Raw genomic sequence first — 26,706 nt, 5'->3', positions numbered from 1 at the left:
CTCAGGACATGTTGAATTTGAGGTACCTTCAAATATCTACATGGAGCAGCTGAGTATGCTATTTTAGATTTCAATTATATTAAATGTAATTAAAGCCAACACTGTGTTAGGAGTGCTCTGTGAGGTCAGGAGAAAAGAAAAGTAGAATCCTGGAGAAAAACAGTGTGTAAAAGCGTGCATGGAGAAAGAGGAGAAAATTGTGGAAATTGAGAAATTGTGAGAGAGTTAGGAAGAGAAACAAGAAAATGAAGACGCGGTGGTGACCGGTGCTGAAAGCTTTGAAGAGGTTACATAGGACAAATACTTCAGATAAATTCATTGGATGTGACAATCAGTGGACCATCACCATCATTCTGAGAGTGGTCGTGATAAGAGCCAGACAAAGGTGACTCATCCTTGAGGGAGACTGGACGTTATTAATTAGTCAATATAATTCCTGCTGGTTGTCAGGTCAGTTTCCTGCAGAATATTAAGATTTCAACAAAATTTCTGGTGCTGTGTCAAGAAGTCTTGACTGCAAACAGCAATAATTAACCCAGGAAAAATAAAGGAACAATTTCAAAACAACACTTTATTAATCTCCACTTAGATTCAGCTCTTTCCCTCCCTCTACCTGTTCTTTCACTTAATAGTCATATTTTGGGAGTCTTTGTGAGGGAAAATGCCTCTTCTTTAACATAATTTCAAAGCCATACTAGCCCAGGGACAGAGCAAGTGAGAAGGTGGTATACAACTGCTCTGAGGCTGAAGAGATGGTACTTTTGAATCATAGGGTTCTTCTTAGAATTCAGAGTGTGACCTTCATCCTGAAGCATCTGCAGCTCTCTCTTTAATTCAGACTGGCTGTGAAATTTCCGAAGGAACTTATATGGTGAATGCAGTAGTACAAGGGGCTGATGGCCTTTGACTTCTTCTCTCTTCCAAATCCAGATACCAGTTACCTCCCTTCACTTTCATCACCTTACCAGCGTTAGTGCTTTATGTAGGTTGGAGACTGCAGTTGCAATCATTCTTCAGCTTTCTTTGTACAGTTTGAGTAGGCTGAGTTCATTAGAAGAGCTCTCCCAGATGGGCTCTCATTTCAAACTCATCAGCTCTTGCTTTTATTCCCATTTTTCTAAAGTTCTTTATGATCATCCAGCTCCAACTCCCATTTATGACCTGATTGTTGATCTGTTCAAGAGAAACAGACAGGCCTCCAACAAAAGGGAGGAAAAAAAAATGCTTTGGTGAGAGAAAGAAGAAAAACACACACATAGGTTGTCACACAAAGATGAAGTCCTCCTCACACCATTGTCCTTTGGAAGACAATGCTGAAGAAAATAAATAATTCTGGAAATAGAAAAAAATAGGAGGTGAGGTGGGGGAAAGTGTGTGATGGAAAAGCAAACATGGAAGTCATAAAAATTCTTATGATTATAATTCTCCATGTGAGAAGTATCCTTGTGATTTATTTATATTTATTTATTTATTTATTTATTTATGAGACGAAGTTTTGCTCTTGTTGCCAAGGCTGGAGTGCAATGGCACAATCTCGGCTCACCGCAACCACAGCCTCCTGGGTTCAAGTGATTCCCCTGCCTCAGCCTCCTGAGTAGCTGGGATTACAGGCATGTGCCACCACGCCTGGCTAATTTTGAATTTTTAACTAGAGATGGGGTTTCTCCATGGTGATCAGGCTGGTCTTGAACTCCCGATCTCAGGTAATCCTCCTGCCTCGGCCTCCCAAAGTGCTGGGATTACAGACGTGAGCCACCACGCCCAGCCTCCTTGTGATTTATACGCATCTGTCAGTGATCTATCGGCTTCTTGTCATCTGGGGGAGGAGACCACTATATTTCCTTTGCCTGTAATAGATCTGTTTGATTATATCTCCTTCAGTTTGCAGCTACTGGAGTCCCCTATTTCACATTTGTTTCCACAAAATACATTTCAAAAATAAAGACTGGCCAGGTGTAGTGGCTCATGCCTGTAATCCCAGCACTTTGGGAGGCCAAGGTGGGTGGATCACCTGAGGTCACGAGTTTGAGACCAGCCTGACCAACATAGTGAAACCCCATCTTACCTAAAAATACAAAATTAGCCAGGTATGGTGGTGCATGCCTGTAACCCCAGCTACTTGTGAGGCTGAGGCAGGAGAATTGCTTGAACCCGGGAGGCTGATGTTGCAGTGGGCCGAGATCACACCATTGCACTCCAGCCTTGGCAACAAGAGTGAAACTGTGTCTAAAAGAAAAAAAAAAAAAAAAAAAAAGACTTATTTTGCTCTTCATATGCACCTGCCTCTCTTTTACCTCTACCTCTACCAGTGAAGGCAAACCAGACAGTAGAGCCATTTCCTAATGGTAGTCCTGAAGACAGTCTCATTACTTATTTATTTACTTATGGACTTACATTCTTATTATGTGTTAACTTCATTATAGCATACATGTTGTATCTATTAATTGTCATGTCTTAGAAGGCATAATTTGATCTGAATCATGTCTAAATGCATGTAATGTAATGATAAGTCATATTATAATGTGGTTCTGCTCCAATGATAACATTTACATAATGGTGTATATGACAAGACTATAAAGTAAGGGGCTGGGTTTTCAAGTGAGCCTTGTGGAAAACAGTCTCCTGACTTTACAGCCATGCCTCATACATCACAATGCTCATCCTAAGTGCATTGTGGTTTATTGCAAGCGCTTTTCTTTCTCCCTACTGCTGGAATGAGATAAAGAATAAACCCTACATGGAAAAGACCATATTTTTTTTTTCTATCTAGAACTTAGCATGCTTTTGGTATCTGTAATGATGCAGAGGTGACACAATTTTCTTCAAATAGCTGTGGAATTGTTTTTAATTGCACAGTGAGTGAAGTTTTTAACTACAAATCTGAGCCAGAATTCCAAGACTAATTTTACTGTTTCAAAGGTACAACCAAAGGCAGTTTTTTCTCTTTCCAAATGAGAGGTATTTTTCACAGAGAACAAAGACTCATAGGGAGAATCAAAACAAAAGCAAAATTTAAAGTTGTTTCTCATCCTCTCTCAACTGTATAGGGAGGAAAGAGGAGAATTTGTCGTTCAAAGGGAAGAAAAAAGTTGTAGATTCTTGCTAGTTTAGTGAGCGTATAATTGCCACTCAGTCACTGAGGAGACAGAATAGGCCTTGTTGTTGCAACCTGAGAGTCCTCAAAGCATAGGGTATGCTTCATCCAATTCAGGAGGAACTCCAATTCAGCTAGCAGATCTCAGGGGATCACAAAGCGCAGCATGGGCCTCTATTTCAGCTATCCTAGAGAGACAGCCATGTATGAGTTCTGCCCTTTATGAAACTAAGTGGATCCGGTTGAAAGTGGTGAGACAATTAAGGCCTATGCTGCCTATGCACAGGTATCCCAAAAATCCTTTAAAAGTGTTCCAGAGATGGCATTAGAGCCTCAATCTACACCACTGCACTATAACCATGCTGCATCATCCTGCTCTTGATTTAAAGTCTGTGGGCTAGAAGAGGCCGATTGCTAACTAGAGGGGACCAAGGGGCTATCAGATGCAAGACAGCCCAAGCCCCTAAAAGGGGGTTTCCCTGAAAATGCCTATTAGTAAGCGAGGATTGGATTGAGCCACAATATCTGGGAGTTGCTGGATTGATCCCCAAAATGGGTTTTCTACAGAATGAATGACCAAGATTTGAATTATGGAAGGATATGAAAATAAAAATGTATCAGGATCTTCCAGAGCTCACTGTGTACTCCAAATATATCCTGTTTAATAGTTACAACAATCTGAGGAAGTAGCTACTACTCCTGTGTTGCAGAAGAAAAACCCTGAAGCTCTTCGAAAATATTGGACACATTAGGTCCAGGCATTGCTCTATATGTTTTTTTAAAACCCTTTTAAACATTACTAGTGCCAAACGAGGTAGATACTATGATCATCTTCGTCTTATAGCTTAGGAAACACATGCACAGAGAGGATAAACAAATGTCCCAAAACCACAGAGCAAGTATGTGATGAAGCTAGAATTTAGAGCAGAAAATTGGCTTTGCAGCCTGAACCCATCACCACCGCACCACGCTGCCTTTCTTTGCTAAGTAACTTGCCTAAAGCTACTAAACTACTGAACTCATAACTTTTCCACTTCATAAGGAGGAATTTTGAGTTGAGATGTGATTAAGAAGAGAATGATTTATTTTTCTGATGTGATCCAGACTCTTGGAAAGATCCTAGAAGAGCTCTTTCCAACCACTAATAAATGTTCCTGGGATTGACTCTAACTCCAACTGTGACTGGGATAGAAATCAGTTCTCTCCTGGTCTCAGTCTCAATATTTGTCTCTTTTTAGAATTTATGTCTTATTTTTTCCCATTTATTTCTTCTATGTGAATGTAGAGATGGCACAGTTGATGTGACAGCAATAGGAATACAGATGGTCCTAGAAGAGACAGTTTGTTGAGACACACTCAGGGCTTAGTTGGGTGGTCCTGTTTCTTTTCCATCCACTCTTCTCTTAACCTCTGCCATCTGCATGGATATGCATCTGTGCTTCTTCAAAAAGATGATTCTGAAATGTAGTCATGCATGTATCATATATAACAATGCATATATGACTGGACAAGGTGTTCTTTAGTGATGGTAAGAGACAAAAAGCATGTCTATGGAGGCCTTTTCATTGCTCCAGAAATTGCACAGCTTATCTGGGTTTTGCCATTTGCCATGGTGAACTTTTTGCACTTTCGGGTGATGATCATTGTAATAAGTGGTAGCCTAATCACAGAAAGGGTGCTTTCACAGTAGAGCACATGTGAATAACTAATAAAAGTTGAGCATTTAGAGAAATACGTGATTGATCTGAGAGTCTGGGTAATAATATATATTTAGTGGGTTTCATCACACTACAAAATATAAAGAGATTAACTTTTTGAATGTGACTTAGAGAAATCAATGTTTTTCCCTTAGTTATCTCTCTTATATGACTGTTTTCTTTTTATCTACTATCCTTTACAATGAGAGACTATGAATATAAGCATATATGTTGCTTTGTTTTATGAAATGTTTCTATGTACGTCACCTCATTTGATTTAAAGAACTATCCTGAGAATGGTTCTAAGAGGTTGAACAGGTATCGTTAGCCGCATTTTACTTACGAAGAAACTAAGATACAGAAAAGTTAAATGACTTATCTGTGTTCCAATAGTAAATAGGCTGCAAGGCCAGAACTAAAATGAGCCTCTTCAGGATCTAAACTGTTTGTTTTTTACACTAGCACGCCATCAGCAGTATACAGATTTCTGAATCATTGTGGCCGGTAATATATTTACATGAATTCAGTTCCTGTGGGTTTACCACCTCTGTGTTCTACTACCTCGGTGTTCTTATCCTGCCCTGAACATCCATTACTACTTCTGTGTGTGCATGTACACATGTGCATGTAGCCATCTGTACATGAATGTGTGCAAAGAAGCAAGGGTGAGGGGAGATAATCTGATCATGTAGATGCTGTCATAGTGTTAACTGGTCTGTAATTTGGTATGAATCCAGAGAAGTCAACCATTACCAAACTAAGATTAGGGTCTGGGTCAAGGGGATGAAGATGAGGAGAATAGACATGCACAAGAGCAAGAGAATGACACCAAGAGAGCAGACCGGTGTCCAACCAGAGGTCAAGTGTGAAAAGAACTAAAGCTAGGAGCAAGGAAGGTAAGGAGCTGAAGCTTTTCGTTGCAGCAAAGGCTAACAGGGCTCCTGAGTGTCAGCAGTGAATTCCCACAGTTCTTTTTTTATTTCTAATTGAGTCTAATCTTAGAAAATGATAATGAAGCAAAGATGATTCAAAATGATTGATGATTTAAAATTCCTTAAATTTCGTTTTTAACTAACTTGGTATTTATTTTTTTGATGTGTTTGCATAGTTGTTGGAATTCATTATACTTAAAATAATGTTATAAAACCAGACTGAGGACTTCTGACTCAGGAGAATCTGGGATATTTTCATGCTTTATTCCATTCTCTGCTTAGAATTTTTCTGATTCCACATTTTAATGCTGGGAATATATAGCATCACTTCCCAGACCAATTATCTTTCCTTCTAGAGTGAAATGATTCTATGATAGTTTTGCTGATTCACTAAGGGTTTTATTTGTAGGACTGAAGTTACAAGGCAAACAGCATCAAAATAACATTCTTGAAGACATCCTTCCCATCCATATCTTGAATCTTTCCACATCTTACAAAAGAGGGAGATTCACAAATGTGAAAAATAATAAAGGTCAATGAAAAAGTTTTCTGATGAACGAAGACTAATATTTTTTTAAAAAATCAATTTTTCTCCATCTGATTCTCCTTTACCTATCCTGGGTGTTATGAAATGATTACATCATTTTATGATTATGAAACTAAAATAAAAGAACAAAAGGGGCATGATTAACTACTAACTTATAGTCATTAACTATCAACTTATAACCAGAGCCTCACTAGGCCTCATTGCTGTGCCTTTGTCATGAACTTTGCTGCTGACAATAAAGTATGTATAAATTAAAAAGCATAAGCCTATGAAAACACACTACTGCACTTTAGATGTTTGTCCTATGCTTCTGGATATGTAAACCAAGAGACAGACGTCTATATCTAGATATTTCAACCTCGATCCTGTCAACATTTTGGATAAGATACATCTTTGTGATGGGGGCTGTCCACGGCATTGCAGGATGTTTAGCAACACCCCTGGCCTCTCCCTACTAGAAACCAGTAGCAACACCACCTTCCTAGTTGTGACAACCAAAAAATGTCTCCAGATATTGGCAGTGTCATCTAGGGGCACAAATTGCCTTCACTTTGAAACCACTTATCTAACTATTCTTTCTTAAGAAACAAATAGATTTCTCTTACCCATCAAGTTACACTGCTCCCAGACTCTGCAATGTATAAATATGAGTGTAGATAACTGGTGAGAGATTACATAAAATATATTTATTTGTTATCAGTGAATAAATACCAGATTATTATCTTGAGAAAAGAAGGAAATTTATGCAAGGCTAAGTCTGGACAAATTTGAATCCTAAGTTGGTATGTTTTTTAGCAGCCATTAATGCTTGTTAAATATGAAATGTGTCCAGCAGCAATTGAACAGGCTTAATATCTGGTAGATATGTATCAATTACATCATAGATATCTTGTCAGTACATATGCTCTTAAGTAATCTGTTGGTACAAACTGATTTTAGCATTTCTTTTCTACCTCCAGTTATATTCATTTTTTAAGCAGTATAACCCCCACTCTTGTGCAATGTTACTAGAATTGTCAATGTACCTGTTTGTATAAGTCTGCGTAATAGACTTGATGTAAAATGTTTGAAGAAATTCAGTGCTTAAGATTTATATGGGTGCATTGATTTTTTGTGACAATTTTATGGAATCAAATATACTAAACAGGGAAGATAAAAATTTGTGTGCTTACCTTTCCTATTTTTTTTTAGAGATGATTTTTAAAAAATCATAGATTTGCAGTTCAGGTAGGTAACCCATCTGATATTGGAGGGTTCATGATTCACGTGAGCAACTTCCCAAGCACTTATTTAGGATGTTATACTTTTTTTCACAGTTTTTCACATGCAACATAGATCATTTAGTTCCTAGAGATGATCTTTCTTCATAGTGGACACAGGAACACATTTTTTCTCTCCTTTACTTTCATTTTAATACCACACTCAATAATTCTCTTTAAATTTCCCTTTATACTTGATAACTTTAATTATTTCTTAAGAAATATTAAAATAGTTATCCATGTTTACTGTACCTATTAGATAATTAATGAATATTTTATAATTTACCTAATGCAATTTGTTAAATTAAATTCAGCTTGTTTATTCCACATTTCAGCAAGTATCTACTATGCACATGGTATTTATGCGGCTAGGCTCAGTGAGGGCTCCAGAGGTGAATTACAAGAAGGTCACTGTCTTAATAAGCTTATGAGAAAAGATGAGTGCAAATAACTCTAATGCAATGTGGAGTATGATAAGGTCATAAAAAGGAAGTTTTAACAAGGTTACACTGACAAGAGAAGATTTTCTGGAGAGGTGGCACTTTATAGCATACGTCCATGTCCTCAGCTGCCTTCCATAAAACCCACCCAAAGTGGAAGGATATTCTCTGATCCTCTCCTCGTGGCACTGACACCCACTGTCATTAGGGTCCAGTTCTTTCTAAACCTGGGAATTATTTGCAACATCATGTGCTCCTCGAGACAACATTCTATTAAAACAACACATAACACTAACAGGTGTTTGAAATACATCTCTTCATCTTCCTGCTTTAGCCCAGGTTGATTCTAGAGATAAAAGCATTAAGTATAAAGTTTAGAACTAAATTGCAGCAACATTCTAGGTAGGTGATAATTCATTATTATCATATTATAATGGCATGGCCCGAGAATTCTCATTTACTCCACAAGACTGCCTAATGCACATTTGAGCCAGCATACCTCTGAGATGCAAGCCCATGATGCTTATTGATGAGTCAGTAAATGCTGGGAACCTGGGTCTCTATTTATATCAGTATTTCTCATTTTCAGATAGCCAGGTGGTCTGTCAGTACACTGTATGACTAGTTATTATCTTAATAAACGTAGACCTCTACAAATTGAAACTACTGATTTTGGTTTACTATATTTTCTTTTCTTTCTTTCTTTTTTTTTTTTTTTTTTTTTTTTTTAGACAAGGTCTCACTCTGGCCAGGCTGGAGAGCAGTGATATGATCATAGCTCACTGTAGCCTTGAACTCCTGAGTTCTAGTGATTTTCCTGTCTCCAGCCTCCCAAAGAGCTGGGATTACAGGCATGCGCCACCGTGCCTGGTCCTACCATCTTTTTCTACGTGTACCTTTTATGATAAAAAAAAAAAAAAAAAGGTGCCACCTTAAATTAAGATTTTAAAATTAAGAAAATATTTAGTTCTGAAATTGCATTATTCCTTTACTCATTTTTTATTAAGAAAGTTTTAGTCACATTGTAGAAGGGATTATTTTCCAGTTTATAGAGCTAATACATTTATTTTGCAACTAGTCAGTACATAAAAAGGAACCCTGAAAGATCTGGAGAAGTGGTTTCCTTTTTAAAAACACTATACTGTATTGTGTTCTGGTGCTTGGAGTTTGGCTAACCATCTGAGTTAGTAAAAAGTATATGTGTATTCTAGGCCGGGCGTGGTAGCTCACGCCTGTAATCCCAGCACTTTGGGAGACTGAGGTGGGCGGATCACGAGGTCAGGAGATCGAGACCATCCTGGCTAACGTGGTGAAACCCCGTCTCTGCTAAAAATACGAAAAATTAGCCGGGCATGGTGGCGGGAGCCTGTAGTGCCAGCTACTCGGGAGGCTGAGGCAGGAGAATGGCGTGAACCTGGGAGGCAGAGCTTGCAGTGAGCTGGGATCACGCCACTGCACTCCAGCCTGGGCGACACAACGAGACTCCGTCCTAAAAAAAAAAAAAAAAAAAAAATAGCATATGTGTATTCTAATATACTATTCACTTGTTTGTCAGCAAAAGACAAATTTTAAAAAAATATATGGATGGGGGGAGGGATAGCGTTAGGAGATACACCTAATGCTAAATGATGAGTTAATGGGTGCAGCACACCAACATGGCACAGGGATACATATGTAACAAACCTGCACATTGTGCACATGTACCCTAAAACTTAAAGTACAATAATAAAATAAAAAATATATATATGGATAAAACCCAAAGCAAAAATAAGGTGCTATGTAAATTGTCATAACAAAATTTCCACATAATACATTGTTTCATTAGATGCACTTTTATGCATCTGGCAATTTTGCTGAAATAGTCCATTACTTCTTTAGGTAAGATAGAGCTGAACACCCTCAAAGAATAATTTGGAATAATGATCTGTATGATTTTAACTTTTCCATGAATGAAAATTGCTAAAATGTCAAAGGACCATAAAGACCCGACTTATAAACTTTACCTTATGTTGTTAAGGAAATCTGCCCAATTTATTTGTGGATGCTATAGGACTTGGGATGGGGACGTGGAAAATAGGTTACCAAATGTCCTGTATCTGCATGTGTGACCCAGTTAGTTCACAAGACAGGCATTTATCAAATGCCTGTTTTATCCTAGATTAGTTATTGGTGGTATCCAAATGAATAAGGTAAAAATTTGCTGTTTTTATTGGATTCACAGGCCATACTTATGTAAGCTATATTATATGGTATTTTTTCTTTTAAAGTGAACAGATTGGAGCCATATTTGGGGCTAAGAGGCATTCAGAATACATCTATAATATAGCAAATCTGGCCATTGTTGCGTTAAGCTGTGCAGGTGAGAAACATGCACAGGGAAAAATGATAGAAGATTTAAAACACATTTACACAGGTAAATTTCTATCCTTCTTACTAGAATAGAAAAAACGTGGTAAATCTACATTCAACAATTTATAATGGTCTAGAGTAAGACACCAAACATCCTATTAATTAATTCATCTATGATTTTAAATTCAGAGATGCTGCAAACATCACCAAGAACAGAGAAATGATGCCACAAGAGAGGAGAACAGCAAAAGTAAAACTGAGTCTGGAATGAGGCAGCAAGCATTCATGAAGTTAGTTTGGTGCTCATGATAAAAGGCCTCTAAATTATTAAACACATAAATTATACTCAATAATATATGCATGGCAGAGAAGCACATACTGGGAAATAGAGATATGAAATGATACCTAAATCTAGTTATGTTTATGAAAATAAATAGGTAAAGAAGAAAAGTAAGACCTGTGTATCTTCGCACCCAACTTATTAAGTCAAATTCTTACTCTAGGGTCAGGCATGGTGGCTCATGACTATAATCCCAGTGCTTAGGGAGGCCAAGTTGGGAAGATCACTTGAGGCCAGCCTGGACAACACAGCAAGACCCCATCTCTAATTTTTTTTTTTTTTTTATTAGCTAGTCCTGGTGGCATGCATCTATAATCCTAGCTACTTAGGAGGCTGAGGCAGGAAGATTGCTTGAGCCCAGTAGTTTGAGGCTGCAGTGAGCTATGATCAGGCCACTGCTCCCCAGTCTTGGTGACCGAACAAGACCTGTCTCAAAAAAAAAAAAAAAAATCTCCCTATAAATAACGTATACAATTCATTTGAAATTAATAGGATAAGGAGGTCTTTGTATTATACTATAGATGGAGTATTTAAAAAGACTTAACTTTTCTCTTTCTTATAAGAGACACAGTTGGCCTCATGTGGGACAGCCTATGGGTTATGCATCAATTTTCTGTCTATGTTTCGTTGTTTTGACCTGAGAGAAATACTGGATTTTACTTGGTTTAGAAAATACAGGGGAACAGGGTGTCTTAATAGTCCTGCTGTGGTGCTCGTGGCTCTTTCTATTCATTCGCTCCTGCCCCAGAGTGTTGAACAGCTGGCTTTGCAGCTGTGAACAGGGTTTGGGACATATCCCTATGGGGTAGACATAAATCTTGCCACAGGGATGCAGACAGAAGGTTTTTTTGTTTTTGTTTTCTGCTAGATTTTTCCATCGCAAGACTCTTGCTGGAACTGAAGGAGAAAACCATACTCACCAAAAAGTATTTACCCCTCCTTCACTAATGCATGTTCTTTGCCCCTTTCAAATTTCAGAAAGAGACTCTTTTAAGTTTTTTAAAGCAGTAATTCAATTAAGCGTTATTCCTTTACCCTTTTTGATCTATTGGTCTATAAACTACAAAATTGGCTTCTTCATCTTTGTTAAAGATTGCCTGCATTCAGTGTGACTAGAAATGCTGGTAGCAACCTAACTTGCCACCAAACAAGCTTCTGCCTTCAGCAGCTGGAACCAAACTTATGCCAGATGACGTTTGCTTTGATTTCCTTGTCATTAACACCTATCCCCTTATGCTTGGATCTGCTCACACAATTTTTACTCCTGGGAGTGGCATTCCAAACTTGTAAAGATTAGAAGTAAACTCAGAAGTCTAGTCTAATTCCTATAATGGTGGAGTATAACTTTAATCTATCATTACACGATACTATAGGAAATACTTATAAAAGAGTAAACACAGTTGAAGATGGAGTAAAAGTGTTATGATATCAATTGTATAATTCTCAAAATTACTTAAACAGACGGAGTTCTGAGTGAGTGGCCTTTTCCTAAACAAGAAGAAGATAATGGGAAGTCAATACTAATTTAACTTTGCCTTCATTACTCATACTCAGATTATTTATTGCAGAACTGAGTCTAATATAATGACATCCATCCACTGGATGGTAATTAGATCTTAAATGAAATAGCGAAAATTCTAAGGACTCCGAGAATGGCATGGCAATAATTCATTCTGCATATAATTATTTTCCTTATTTAGACTTGTTGAGTCTGATCACCTAGAGAAGAAATGCAGAAATAGTTGTTGTTAAGGCACTAATATTGTTACTCTGCTCTGTCAGGTGCGTTGTAGAAGACAAGAACTCAAAGGTGGCCTGGTTGAACCGTTCTGGCATCATTTTTGCTGGACATGACAAGTGGTCTCTGGACCCACGGGTTGAGCTGGAGAAACGCCATTCTCTGGAATACAGCCTCCGAATCCAGAAGGTGGATGTCTATGATGAGGGTTCCTACACTTGCTCAGTTCAGACACAGCATGAGCCCAAGACCTCCCAAGTTTACTTGATCGTACAAGGTAAGGAAAGTGTGGGATAGAAGGGTGGTAAGAAAGAGGTGGGAGTTGCAGAATAATAATGTACAAAATATTTGCAGAATCCTTCCTGAAAAGAAATATTCCCAAAGATACTATTGGACTTAAGTATCGATTTTCTGTCTCAAAAGAGACTTAAAACGAGAGGACCAAAAACAATATAGAGAGTGTACTCCTGTTACTGAGAGCCAGTCACGTTGGTGAGAATGTTTTCACCTATCCCTGAGTGTGAAAACACATAGCAAAAGCCACAGCTGTTGGAACAATGTAAATCAGCGATACCAGAACACACAGAATGCCTAGAGCCATATGAAGTACGCTTTTCCACCCTATTAGGTACCAGATGCTTTGCTGAGTTTAAGAAAGTTTGGGTTTATCTGTCCTCACCCTGAAGATTAGCACTAATTATCTTTTTTGTGATAGCAAAGTTCTTCTGAAAAAATAAAATTTCCCAGAGGACTTCTTATTTTTTCAGCTGTTCAGGTTTCTATGTGGTTTGTATCTCTACTTAATGACAAGTTACTAGTGGTGAAATCCAGTGACAAGGATCTGCAAAGTAATTGGGGACAATTTGCTTCTAGATTGGGGGTTCCAAGGGCACATCTGAGTCATAGTTTTACAGGATAAAAACCTCAAATGGCATTCACATACCCCCAAACTATTGCTCAATTGGGTTTCTTTCCCCATAATTGCAGAATGAGAACAAAGCTGATCAGCTGCACAATTTTACTGCAAGTGAAGTCCAACCACCAGCAGTTTTAATGTATCTATCAGGAAAGATCTAAGCACTAACAAACATTAGGGCTGTGTTCATGTATTCTTGATTTATAATTCTATGTAAATTTAATGCAAATTAGGCATGGCCCTAGGGCTCCTGTCAAGGTTCCAAGGCAGTCAGTGGTGTGGCAAAGTTTGACTGTAGCTTCTACTAACGTGTTATGGAATTGATTATTGTGGTGTTTAAATTATTGCTCTCCCAACTCCTCTGATTAATAGATTGAAACTGGAATAAAATACATCAGAGACTGCCTGGTGCAGGGGTGCTTTAGTCATGTGGCCTCTATTTTGGTCCATTTGCAATGGCTGACAGCTTCATTTTATTGCTTGTAAAAGGCATGTCTACTAGCTTGCAAAGTTCCAGTCACAGTCAAAGCATAGGATGCTTTTCTTGTAGCTTAGCAGAGAGTACTTAGGCTCCATTACAAGAGAGACACCAGGGTATGGATCTTAGGCAACCTATTTAAATTTGTAAACATAACTAGAAATACGTAAATATGCCAATGGGTTAATTTACCAACTCCCTCAAAAGAAATATAAGTGTACATTTATTCACGCACACACACACATCAAAACAAAAGAAAAAATTCTACTAAATTCAATGGCAGAAGGAGGAGAGATAACTAGTTTACTTAGGACCCCTTAGAACAGATTTTACCTACTGACCAGTTATTGAGATTATCTCATGATTTTTCTTCTTTGATTTTTGATGTAAGATTGTTTATTCATATATTTCTTTATAATGGGTTATGCTTGAAAAAAAAACTGCTTGATTATATTATGATATTTCTACACAATTTTAGTAGCTTTATGGCCTTTGATGTCACTAAAAAGCCGCTAGAGACCATAACTAGAAATTGTGTATTATCCTATACTGAATAAATTTGACAATCTGAGCACTATATCCCTTGGTTTCTAGATGAGCAAATCGAAGTTCATTATTAGGTTACTTGCTCAAGGTCACAAGACAGTTCAGAGAATAGTTGAGTGCCAAGCAGATCTGTAAATCTAAAGCACTTTCCACTGGAATGGAGTTTTTTGTTTTTTTGGGTTTTTTTTTGGCCATGATTTTAAAGACTAATTTAAGGATTCATAGTTAAGAATTTATAGTTAAGTCTGAGCTCTTAACACCAAATGCCCAATGTTCCTCTTTATTTTTTCTTATTTACCTTTCTACTCTTAAGCTACAAACATGACCATCTCACAAGGGTTAGAACTAAAATTACGTTAGATACTGCATGTACCTTCCTGACATGGCAGTGCAAATGAAATTAAATTTAACTTAAGGGATGGAGAAGTGCCAAGTACTGTTTATCTACTATCTCATTTAATTCTAATAATATTACTTTTAGGTAGATGTTTCTCATTTTATTTTATATATATGCAAAAGCTTAAAGTTCAGAGACAGGAAGGAGTCTGCCAAAGGCTCCTGTGGGCTTAGGACAGGGTTTCAAACCCATGTTTGTCTGATTCAAGATATTATTGTATTTTATTCTCAGCCACATAGTTTTGACAGAAAAAATCAACAACAAAGCTTGTACTTACAAGGGGATAAAGAAAGCATGGTATCCTCCTTGAGCCTGAGTCGCCAAGGGGAATTTTTGGACAATTACATACATATTAGATAATTTGATCTCAAGTACCAGATGGCTGAATCACTTCCCCTTGGGGCATTCAGCCTTGTGGCCATCGGAGGTTCCATCCAGTCACACTGTTCCCACTTATTTCTGTTCCATTCTTCAACTCTCTATTGTTTTCACCACATCAAAGATATTAATTCTAGGAATGGCTGACATCTCCCTTTTCCCTAACCTCACAGCACCTTCCTTTAGACTCTAAGACACTTTTGATTTTTTGTGTCCTGCCATGATCATCCTCCATGGTTTCTGCAAATTCAGTTCAACTATTCATTATGTAAATACTGTATTCCTTTTCCTTACACAATGGTGAGGCCACCCTGAGCTCAAAGGTGCTATGAGATATCACCAAAGAGTAGCAGTTTAGAAGGTGGGCTCTGCAGAGTTGCATTGCTTGATTCAAATCTGTTTTCATTCTTGCTATTTAAATACACTTTGGGGGTAAACCACTTAATTTCTCTAAGGCTCCGTTTTGTCGTATGAAAAATATACATAAAACTAACATTTTAAGTCCTCCTAAATTTATTGTAAGGATTAAATGAGATGATCTATGTAAACCTCTAGTCCAGTGTCTGGAGATCATGTTTTCTCACCCAGTAGGTTGATGATGATGTTGATAACAATGCTATTGATGATGATGATGACAAAAACTATGATGTTGCTGGTGCTCCAGTATTTCCATAAAGCTCACTCCTGTCCTAAGGTGCTACCCAGAATCTAACAGACGCTTTCACTCATTGCCTATTATCTTTGCAGTAGGCTCCTTCAGTTTTTATTCTGGGTCCCTCTAGCCCATTTTTTTCAGTTGTCCTTTTCCTTAGCATCTAGTCTTCAGCTTTACTTCCTTAGGATTCTAGAGAGCTTCTTTTTAAAAGAGATTATTTTAGGTTTGGAGGTACATAGATGAACACATCAGAGGGGTTTGTTGTACATAGGGTTACATCACTCAGGTATTAAGCTCAGTACCCAATAGTTATCTTTCCTTACCCTCTCTCTCCTCCCACCCTCCACCCTCAAATAAACCCCAGTGTCTGTTGTTTCCTTGTGTTCATAAGTTCTTATCATTTAGCTCCCACTTATAAGTGAGAACATGTGGTATTTGGTTTTCTGTTCCTGCATTAGTTTACTAGGGATGATAGCCTACAGCCCCACCTATGTTCCTGCAAAAGACATGATCTTGTTCTTTTTTATGGCTGCATAATATTTCATGGTTTATATATACCACATTTTCTTTATCCGGTCTGTCATTGATAGGCATTTAGGTTGATTCCATGTTTTTGCTATTGTGAACAGTGCTGCAACAAACATTTGCAGAATTCTACCATAGAGAGCTTCTTAAACTAGCATTTCTAGATGTGATTTTTGTATAGGCTGAAGCAAAGTCAACATTTTGGCTTACTATGCTTGTCAAAATGCAGATTCCAGAGAACCACATCCAGAACAATGGAATCAGAATTTATAAAAATGGGACCTAAACTTCTGAATCATTGTGCTCTGCAGGTGATTCAGATGCACACACACAAAAATCAAGAGCTACTACTCTAAGGATCTAAGCAGTCAGTGAGAGGGATTTACTCTCCCTGCTTGCTCATTTTCTTGTATGATATTGAATCAAATTATATATAAAACTCTACAGAGCAGGTACCAGAGCCTTATAACAGTAAATCATATAAAATACCTGTAGACTCATCAAAAACGTAGATTAATCTCATCTGCTTGAGCCCTGGGAATACTGGCTCCAAAAACTAGGGTATTTGTTTTAAATGTTACATTAAAAACCTTCATGTGTGTATGAATACAAAGGAAATGCTCACATGACAACATTTTTAAAACGAGAATCTTATTTTTAAATATCCCATTCACCATATTTTACAACGCATCTTTTATCGTATTTTCAATTTACGTACTGCCTAATTGTTAAGTTGGTACCAATAATAGAGTGGTCATTTTTATGTTGAATCTTTTGCTCCCATTTTTATGCTATTCTAATTTGGCTAATGTTGTTTTCAAAATGGCCTAATCTGCAAATACTAAAATTGGAGATTTTTTTTTTTAACATTTTGAAGTTTTAAAATGTATTTCTAAATAAAGATTTACATTTCACTGTAGTACTAAATAGAATCCCATACATCTTTCTCAGCACTGTGATTCAAATCACACACATGGCTTGTCGGACCTTATCCATTAGTTGCCAGGAAATCTATTGCATAATTATGTTATATAAAATAATATAATTGTGAAAAAATATGAGAGTGGGACTCCTTATAAGACCAACATGTTTGGTGTGTGATTTTTAAAATCTCCACATTTAAAAAGCCTCATTTCCTATATCTCATTAATGCTAGAATATCTATAAATCTATAATGGCTTAAAATTGTAATGTCTCTAGATGCCCTTTAAATTTAATAATTGAAAACTTAAATATTAGGAAACCCAACCTCTTTTTTTTTTTTTTTTTTTTTTTTTTTGAGACAGAGTCTTGCTCTGTCGCCAGGCTGGAGTGCAGTGGCACCATCTTGGCTCGCTGCAACCTCTGCTTCCCAGGTTCAAGCAATTCTCCTGCCTCAGCCTCCCAAGTAGCTGGGACCACAGGCGCATGCCATCATGCCTGCCTAATTTTTAGTAGAGATGAGGTTTCATCGTGTTGGCCAGGATGGTCTCCATCTCTTGACCTTGTGATCCACCCGCCTCGGCCTCCCAAAGTGCTGGGATTACGGGCATGAGCCACCTCCACGGCCCCCAATTTACATTTTTAGTGATTAGTCTAGAGCTTATTGTTTCTAGGATTTAAATTTTTAGAAGCAAGTTTTACAATTCTGTTAACCATTCCGAATGCTGACCAAAATCCGTTACCCAGAACTCCAAGAGGGTATCTCGTTTTTCTCTCAGAATCGCTCTCCTTTCCTTGTTACTTTCTTCTTTCTTCCTTCACTTCCACCCTTCTTCCTTCCCTTTCTTAATAAACATCATGTTGCACTGATTATTCTTTCAATAATTGTACATTGCCTATAAAATTTTATTCAAAAGTTTAGCCTATAGTGCCTTTTTAAATTTTAAGGCATTCTAATAAAATAAGAATTAGAAGTCTTAGATTTGTTCTTAGTGTTAATTTTGTTGATTATTGAGAATCTTAGTGATTAACTGGAATTTTCTCATTTGAATTAATTTTATATGCTGAAGTCTACTAATTTTTCTACTCTTCAGCTTAATTTTTCAGACAATAGCCTCTTGATTGGCTGTTAATAGGTCAGGTTCAGACTTGAAAGACTTCACTATTCACATCAGCAACCAGACAGCTAATGAAAGGGCAGAACTCAAACTGTTTAGTTAAGATGGTTAGCAATATTGCCTCATGGAGTTTTAACTTGATATTCTTCCCTGTAGAAAGGATTTCAAGTTTTATCTAAACCAATCCCATCCAAGCATAATTAATTACTATCTCCAAACCCTTTTTATATACCTGTAGTCCATCTTTTAGTTATTAAATTAGATAACCTATATACATCCACACACTTTCTAATCTAAACTGCTTTTGTCCTTCTTCAAAGGAGAGAAAATAAGGGAAAAGAGAAAAAGTTATCTTAGTACCAATAGTGGCACGAGAGTTGGCTCAGTATAAAAATCTAGACTTCATGAAAGAAAAAGAAAGTTACTTGAAGACAGAGATTAACTAATAATTCACCTATACTCAAATCTTGAATCATTGAATCTCTGAAGATTTTAATGCCTTATGGGGAGAATGTTGAGAGTTATTAGGAAGATGTGGAGGTAGAGATTTATTTCTTATTGTATCTGCCTCTGCTAAATATTGTAACTACATCCGGTCTGTGGCAAGTTATTTTTACTTGGATTTACGCAATATCATATGTGGCTATTCACACATGATCTGATTTTTACACAGATATTTAATCTTAAGTATTAAAATGGTCGGGCGCAGTGGCTCACGCCTGTAATCCCAGCACTTTGGGAGGCTGAGGCGGGCGGATCACGAGGTCAGGAGATCGAGACCATCCTGGTTAACACGGTGAAACCCTGTCTCTACTAAAAATACAAAAAAAAATTAGCCGGGCGCAGTGGCGGGTGCCTGTAGTCCCAGCTACTCGGTGGGGGCTGAGGCAGGAGAATGGCGTGAACCCAGGAGGCGGAGCTTGCAGTGAGCCGAGATTGTGCCACTGCACTCTGGGCTGGGTGAAAGAGCGAGACCCCATCTCAAAAAAAAAAAAAAAAAAAGTATTAAAATAAGGATATCTACCCTTTCAAATATGTTTAAATAGTACCATAAGCCACTATAAATTATCATTATCTGTAGCATTTGTGTTTTCTACACATTACCTTAAAAATGTACTCTTAAAAATATTAAAGGCAATTTTTTGAATTTATGTATTTAAAAAGTCAAGAAAGATGGCATATGTATATTTAATATATAGTTATTTCTATTGTTTTCAGTTTGCTACAAATAGGCAACTTTTTTTTTTTTTTTTTGACAAAACTCTTCTGTATGACATGGGTTGTCTTTATAATGTTTCCAGTCCTAGGTCTGCCTGAGTGAAAAACAAACAATTTAAGTATACAAAATACAATAAGGCTTCTTTCATTCTTTTTTTTTTTTTTTTTTTTTTTGAGACGGAGTCTCACTCTGTTGCCCAGGCTGGAGTGCAGTGGCCTGATTCTCCAGGGTTCAAGCGATTCTCCTGCCTCAGCCTCCCGAGTAGCTGGGACTACAGGCGTGCGCCACCATACTCGGCTAATTTTTGTATTTTTAGTAGAGACGGGGGTTTCACTATGTTGGCCAGGCTGGTCTCAAACTACTGACCTCGTGATCCACCTGCCTCAGCCTCCCAATGTGCTGGGATTACAGGCATGAGCCACCGCGCTTAGCCAGCTTCTTTCATTCTCATTAGTTAAAAAGCTATTAGGCAGGCTGAAGTGTTGTGGAAGAGCAGCCCAACCTGTGCCAAGGCCTGAAGAAGAAAGGATTCTGAGTGAGGAGGCATCTCCGAAGGGCCAGGCCTACCCAAGAGAGCAGCTGAAGGGAAAAACATCTGGGAAAGTTGGGACCTTGGCTACACTGAAGAGAATTGAGGAAGTAAATAAAAATATTGTGGATAATGATAAAAAGTTTCTTATTGTTGGAGAAGAGAGCATAAATGTGGACAGGGAGAAAGCTAAAATGAACCTTGTGATGTTGGATTGAAATTGAAGTTTTTAATGATTATTCACAAGTTTTAATAGAAGAGAGAGAGAGAAAGAAAGAGAGAGAGAGAGAGAAGTGTGTACATATGTTTCCTAACCCTGCCCTTCTCCACTAAGAGGCCCTGGTGCACTGACACCCCAGTAGCAATTCATATACCTAATACTTAGCATCCTCATGTTGGTTTTAAAATATCACTATCCACTAAAAGGAAGGGTTACTTGGAGAAACAGCTGGTACCAGGACTGGGGCAAGGAAGGAACAATATAACTTGGAGCATCTCTTGGGCCAGGAAGCAAGAATGTACTCAAAAAAACTGATGAGTCATGCCAAAAGTACACGGAAGCCAGCTTGAGAGAGACTTTCACCAGCCAAATATAGGACGATTTGGGTATTGAAAGAAATAATTACAATATATTATAATTCTGATATAAATTAGACACTATTTATTAGATAAAGAGGATATAAAGCCCTTTTGTATTATAGAATGCTGACTAATAAAAGGAATGATGGAATTTGAAAAATATTATTTGGCAACCATCACAGAAATAATTAATTCAAGCAAGAAATATCAATGGATACTCAAACGTGCAAGTGAAAATGAAATAAGGAATAATGTTAAAGTAGCTGCCCACAAATATTTGTTAAATACAAAGAGAGAAAAGACTAATTAAAAACATAGTACAACCTACCTGACACAATATTAATCAAGTGATCAAAGTTAACACTACTAGTAACGGGACAAATTGGCATCATTTGCCAAAAGATAAGAGGCAATGAGCTAAACACACATCACTTCTGTGAAATATTTCCTAGAACCTGAGTCTAATAATAGGACGACATTGGGCACACACAAATTAAAGGACATTCTATAGAAAGACTGGCCTCTAATCTTCATAAATGTCTAGGTTATAAAAGTCAAGAGAGACTGAAAAACTGCCCAAGATTGAAGGAGATAAGAGAGAAATGACAACTTGGTATACTATGTGACCTTTTTCTAGACAAGGCATGATGCAGCAATTGACAAAACTTAAGTAGAGTCTGGGTGAAGAATGCATGGGAACTATTTGTATTATTATTATAACTTTTCTATAAACTTGAAATTATTTCAAAGTGAAATACAATAATACTTAAGGCAATAATACTTAAGGCAGGCATTAAGATTGAAAACTTGTGAATAAAGTAAAAAATTATATTAAATATTAAATACAGCATAATTAAGCAGGTTTTTTCAAGCACAATCCATTATAAAGAAATGTATGAATAAAATATAATTCATTAAAAAGTCAACGGATAAAAATCATGAGATAATCCCATGAGGAACAAAATACATAGGATATAGTTTAACTTCTATTCTTGATGTGTTTAAAATACTCTGAAATTTAGTGAGCTAAGTATAGATGATTTATTTCTTAACATGAAAAAGATGGGTAGTTAAAGTCAGGACTAATGCCAGCATACCAGCAATCATTATTATTACGCAACATTAGCTTAGGGGCTATAGTCAATGCAATGAAACAAGATAATAAAATACAATGGTTTAAATATGGGAAAGGAGGAAAGAAATTTATCAATATTTCCAGCTAACATGATTAACTAGAAAAACACTTATAAATTAATAAGCAAACATATTAACAATACTTAACAATACAAATATATTAACAATACTAACAAATTTATTAATTTGTATTAACAATACAAATATATTAATACTAACAATAGTTTGATAACTTGTGCATTTATCTGAAGAAATATATTAATAGTTTCTATATATAGTTATAATAAACACATAAAATATACTAAAAATGGTCATTCACAAAACCGCAAAAATATAAGAACACTTAAGAATAAATTAAATAAACAATGTAGAGAACATAAATGCAAAAATTGAAAGGATGAAAGAACTGGCTTTTTTGTTTGTTTGTTTGGGTATTTTTTGCTGTTGTTTGTTTTACAATAGAATGTAATAATTCTTGAATGGCAACACAAATATCATTAAAGATGTAAAGATGTTTAAAATGAAAATATAATGATCCCCAAGGTAAACTGAATTTTTTTATGTATCTAAAAATTACTTTGAGGCTTTTGAAACTGAAATTACACCAAATTTATCAAATTAATTATGAAGAATGGGCAGGCATAAATAACCAACTTTAAAAAATAATTATTGGCCGGGTGTGGTGGCTCATGCCTGTAATCCCAGCACTTTGGGAGGCCGAGGTGGGCAGATCATGAAGTCATGAGATCGAGACCATCCTGGCTAACACGGTGAAACCCCGTCTTTACTAAAAATACAAAAAATTAGCCGGGCGTGGTGGCGGGCGCCTATAGTCCCAGCTACCTGGGAGGCTGAGGCAGGAGAATGGCATGAACCCGGGAGGCGGAGGTTGCAGTGAGCCAAGACCGCGCCACCACACTCCAGCCTGGGTGACAGAGCGAGACTCCATCTCAAAAAAAAAAAAAATTATTATTTTATTGGGAAGAAAGACTTCTATAGCTAGAAAACTACATCTGCAAAACATATTTAAAAACCATCAAGTCAGTGGATCTAAATGAAAGGCTCAAAACTCTCCTGCATATGGTCATGTCACATTTGATGCAGGTTTAACGTAATGGAGAAAGTGTCATTATTCAGCAAATGGTTTTGAATGAATTAATTTTAAAAAAAGTTGTATTTTTACTAAACAGCCATGTATGAAAATTAACACCAGATCTCTTAAAGATTTAAAAGTAAAAAGTAAAGAAAAAGGCTAGAAAGAATTATCAATAAATATGTCTCTCCAATCGAGCATGGAAGGCTGTCTTAGCATAAAAGTAAATGAAAAGTATAAAAAACAAATTTGGCTAAACAGATATAAATATATAAAATTAAAAGACTATAGGCTGGACGCGATGGCTCACACTTGTAATCCCAACACTTTGGGAGGCTGAGGCGAGCGGATCACCTGAGGTTAGGAGTTCGAGACCAGCCTGGCCAACATGGTGAAACCAGTCTCTACTAAAAATACAAAAATTAGCCAGGTATGGTGGCGTGGGCCTGTAGTCCCAGCTACTTGGGAGGCTGAGGCAGGAGATCACTTGAATCCAGAAAGCGGAGGTTGCAGTGAGTTGAGACTGTGCCACTGCACTCCAGCCTGGGTGACAGGGTGAGACTCCATCTAAACAAAAAGCGATAAAGTGATTTAAAAACAAAATAAAAAAACAGATAAAGCTTTAATGACTTTTGTATATGAATAGATTACAACAGATTAATGAAGACAATTTTAAAAAAATGAAAAAAGGCCAGATGCTGTGGCTCACGCCTGTAATCCCAGCACTTTGGGAGGCCGAGGCAGGCGGATCACGAGGTCAGGAGATCAAGACCAGCCTGGCCAACATAGTGAAACCCCATCTCTAATAAAAATACAAGAAATTAGCCAAGCGTGATGGCACATGCCTGTAGTCCCACCTACTTGGGAGGCTGAGGCAAGAGAATTGCTTGAACCCTAGAGGTGGAGGTTGCAGTGAGCTGAGATCGGCCACTGCACTCCAGCCTGGGCAACAGAGCAAGACTCTGTCTCAAAAAAAAAAAAAAAAAAAAAGCCTGGGCCCAGTGGCTCATGCCTGTAATCCCAGCACTTTGAGAGGCCAAGACGTGCAGATCACCAGAGGTCGGGAGTTCGAGACCAGCTTGACCAACATAGAAAAACCCCGTGTCTCTATTAAAAATACAAAATTAGCCGGAGGTGGTGGCACATGCCTGTAATTCCAGCTACCTGGGAGGCTGAGAATCACTTGAACCCAGGTGGCAGAGGTTGCGGTGAGCCCAGATCACACCATTGCACTCCAGCCTGGGCAACAAGAGTGAAACTCATCTCAAAAAAAAAAAAAAAAAAAAGAATAAAGAAAATATGACTAAACTTTGTCAAAGACATAAATTGCCAGTTTACAAAAGGACACATGGAAATAGCAAACATGGAAAATTATTAAAACCTCACTAATAATCAAGGAAATGCAAAGTAAAACAGCAATAAATTGTTATTTTTAAAACTCGTAATACTAGGAAAGGGTTAACAAAATGAGGATAGCCAGAGTTGACAAGTTAGTAGGAAAACTGACACTTTTATATCTCCCTGTTGAGAGTGTAAATTAATGGAAACTTTCCCTAGGGTAATGTAGGGATATCTATGAAAGTTTTAAAATATATTTGTATCATTTCACCCAGTAATTCCACTTCCGTGTGTATAGAAATAAAACAATCTGAAATACAAACGTTTTTGGGCAAAGTGGTCATTACAGAATTATTTAAAAAAAAAATGGAAAATGTCATAAATATTCAGAATAAGGAATTGGGAAGTTAAATTAAGGTCATTTCATGAGAAATACTATTATAATGAACATTATAGTGGCTGCCCAGCATTCAAACCTCTTCCCTGTTTTGGGAGATTTTCCTCCTTGTCAATATGGTTGGGAGGCAGATGTTACCACCCAGTATAAATGCTGAAATAAAATCCAAGCATCCTCAAAACTGAGGCTTCAGCATGAGATCCAGGCTTTAAGATTCCAGTGCACCTACCTTAGAATTAGAATTTTTAATAGATATTATTGATACAAGGAACTCAAAACCAAGGAGAATCTATTCAGGTAATTGGTGGCACTTGTACCAATGAGTTTTATATGGAAGTGGTTGTATCATTGATGTTTCAGTAAGGCCTGGATCCAGGGCCACGTTGGTGGTGGTGAGAGCTATGGCATTCTTGTTCAGATTCAACAGTGGTCTTGCCCTCTTTATATGATTTTTGGCATAATTTTTATTTTAGACTCTTCCCAGTGATGTGGGTTGCAATGATTTCCTTTTCTACATAGCCAAATATTTTTTTTTCTATTTTTTCCAAATAAAAACATTGAGTTATACAACTAAGCATACATTAACTATCATGTTTTATGAAACATTTTAATAAATGATAAAAAATATTTGCAATATATGGTTAAATGAAGTAGTAGTATGGTCTCAGCCCAAAAGCTTCTTAAGCTGATAAGCAACTTCAGCAAAGTCTCAGGATACAAAATTGATATGCAAAAATCACTAGCATTCCAACAAGGGAAGTGAAGGACCTCCTCAAGGAGAACTACAAAACACTGCTCAAGGAAATCAGAGAGGACACAAACAAATGGAAAAATATTCCATGCTCATGGATAGAATCAATATTGTGAAAATGGCAACACTGCCCAAAGTAATTTATAGATTAAATGCTATTCCCGTTAAACTACCATTGACATTCTTCACAGAATTAGAAAAAAACTATTTTAAAATTCATATGAAACCAAAAAAGAGCCCGAATAGCCAAGACAATCCTAAGCAAAAAGGATAAAGCTGGAGGCATCACACCAGCCAACTTCAAACTATAGTACAAAGCCACAGTAACCACAACAGCATGGTAATGGTACAAAAACAGACACATAGACCAACGGAACAGAAAGAGGACTCAGAAATAGGACCACACACCTACAACCATCTGATCTTTGACAAATCCGACAAAAACAAGCAATGGGGAAAGGATTCCCTATTTAATAAATGGTTCTAGGAGAACTGGTTAGCCATATGCAGAAAATTGAAACTGGACCACTTCCTTACAGTTTATAAAAAAATTAACTCAGGATAGATTGAAGACTTAAATGTAAAACCCACAATTATAAAAACCCTAGAAGAAAAGCAAGGCAATACCATTTCAGGACGTGGGCACAAGCAAAGATTTTATGTTGAATATGCCAAAAGCAATTGCAACAAGAGCAAACATTGACAAAGTAAATGTTGTCAGAGAAAACAGACAATCTATAGAATGGGATAAAAATCTTGCAATCTATCCATTTGACAAAGGTCTAATATTCAGAGTCTACAAGGAAGTTAAACAATTTTACAAAAAAAAACACAAACAACCCCTTTAAAAAGTAAGCAAATAGCAATAACAGATACTTCTCAAAAGAAAACATTTATGCAGTCAACAAACATATGAAAAAAAGCTCAACATCACTGATCATTAGATAAATACAAATCAAAACCACAATGAAATACCATCTCACACCAGTCAAAATGGCAATTATTAAAAAGTCAAGAAACTTAACAGATGCTAGGGAGGTTGTAGAGGAAAAGGAAAACTTTTACACTGTTGGGGGGAGTATAAATTAGTTCAATCACTGTGAAAGTGTGGCAATTCCTCAAAGATCTAGAAGCAGAAATATCATTTGACCCAGCAATCTCATTACTGGGTATATACCCAAAGGAATATAAATCATTCTATTATAAAGATACATACACTTATATGTTCATTGCAAGACTATTCACAATAGGAAAGACATAAAATCAACCCAAATGCCCATCAGTGATAGACTGGATAAAGAAAATATGCTGGCTGGGCGCAGTGGCTTACACCTGT

General features: G+C 37.1%; 1 protein-coding gene across 2 annotated transcripts in view; it reads left to right on the top strand.

Annotated features, from left to right (window-relative positions):
- LSAMP (limbic system associated membrane protein) overlaps window positions 1-26,706 on the top strand; it is a 646,019-nt gene that overhangs the window by 338,079 nt on the left and 281,234 nt on the right. For both annotated transcript variants that reach the window (XM_055259228.2, XM_055259226.2), the window contains exon 2: window positions 12,441-12,673. In XM_055259228.2, the coding sequence (XP_055115203.1) occupies window positions 12,441-12,673 (233 nt within the window). The remainder of the gene's footprint in view (window positions 1-12,440; window positions 12,674-26,706) is intronic.

This window comes from Symphalangus syndactylus, chromosome 21 (assembly GCF_028878055.3).
Source record: "Symphalangus syndactylus isolate Jambi chromosome 21, NHGRI_mSymSyn1-v2.1_pri, whole genome shotgun sequence".
Classification (NCBI taxonomy): Eukaryota; Metazoa; Chordata; class Mammalia; order Primates; family Hylobatidae; genus Symphalangus; species Symphalangus syndactylus.
This window is presented reverse-complemented; position numbering and strand designations above follow the sequence as displayed.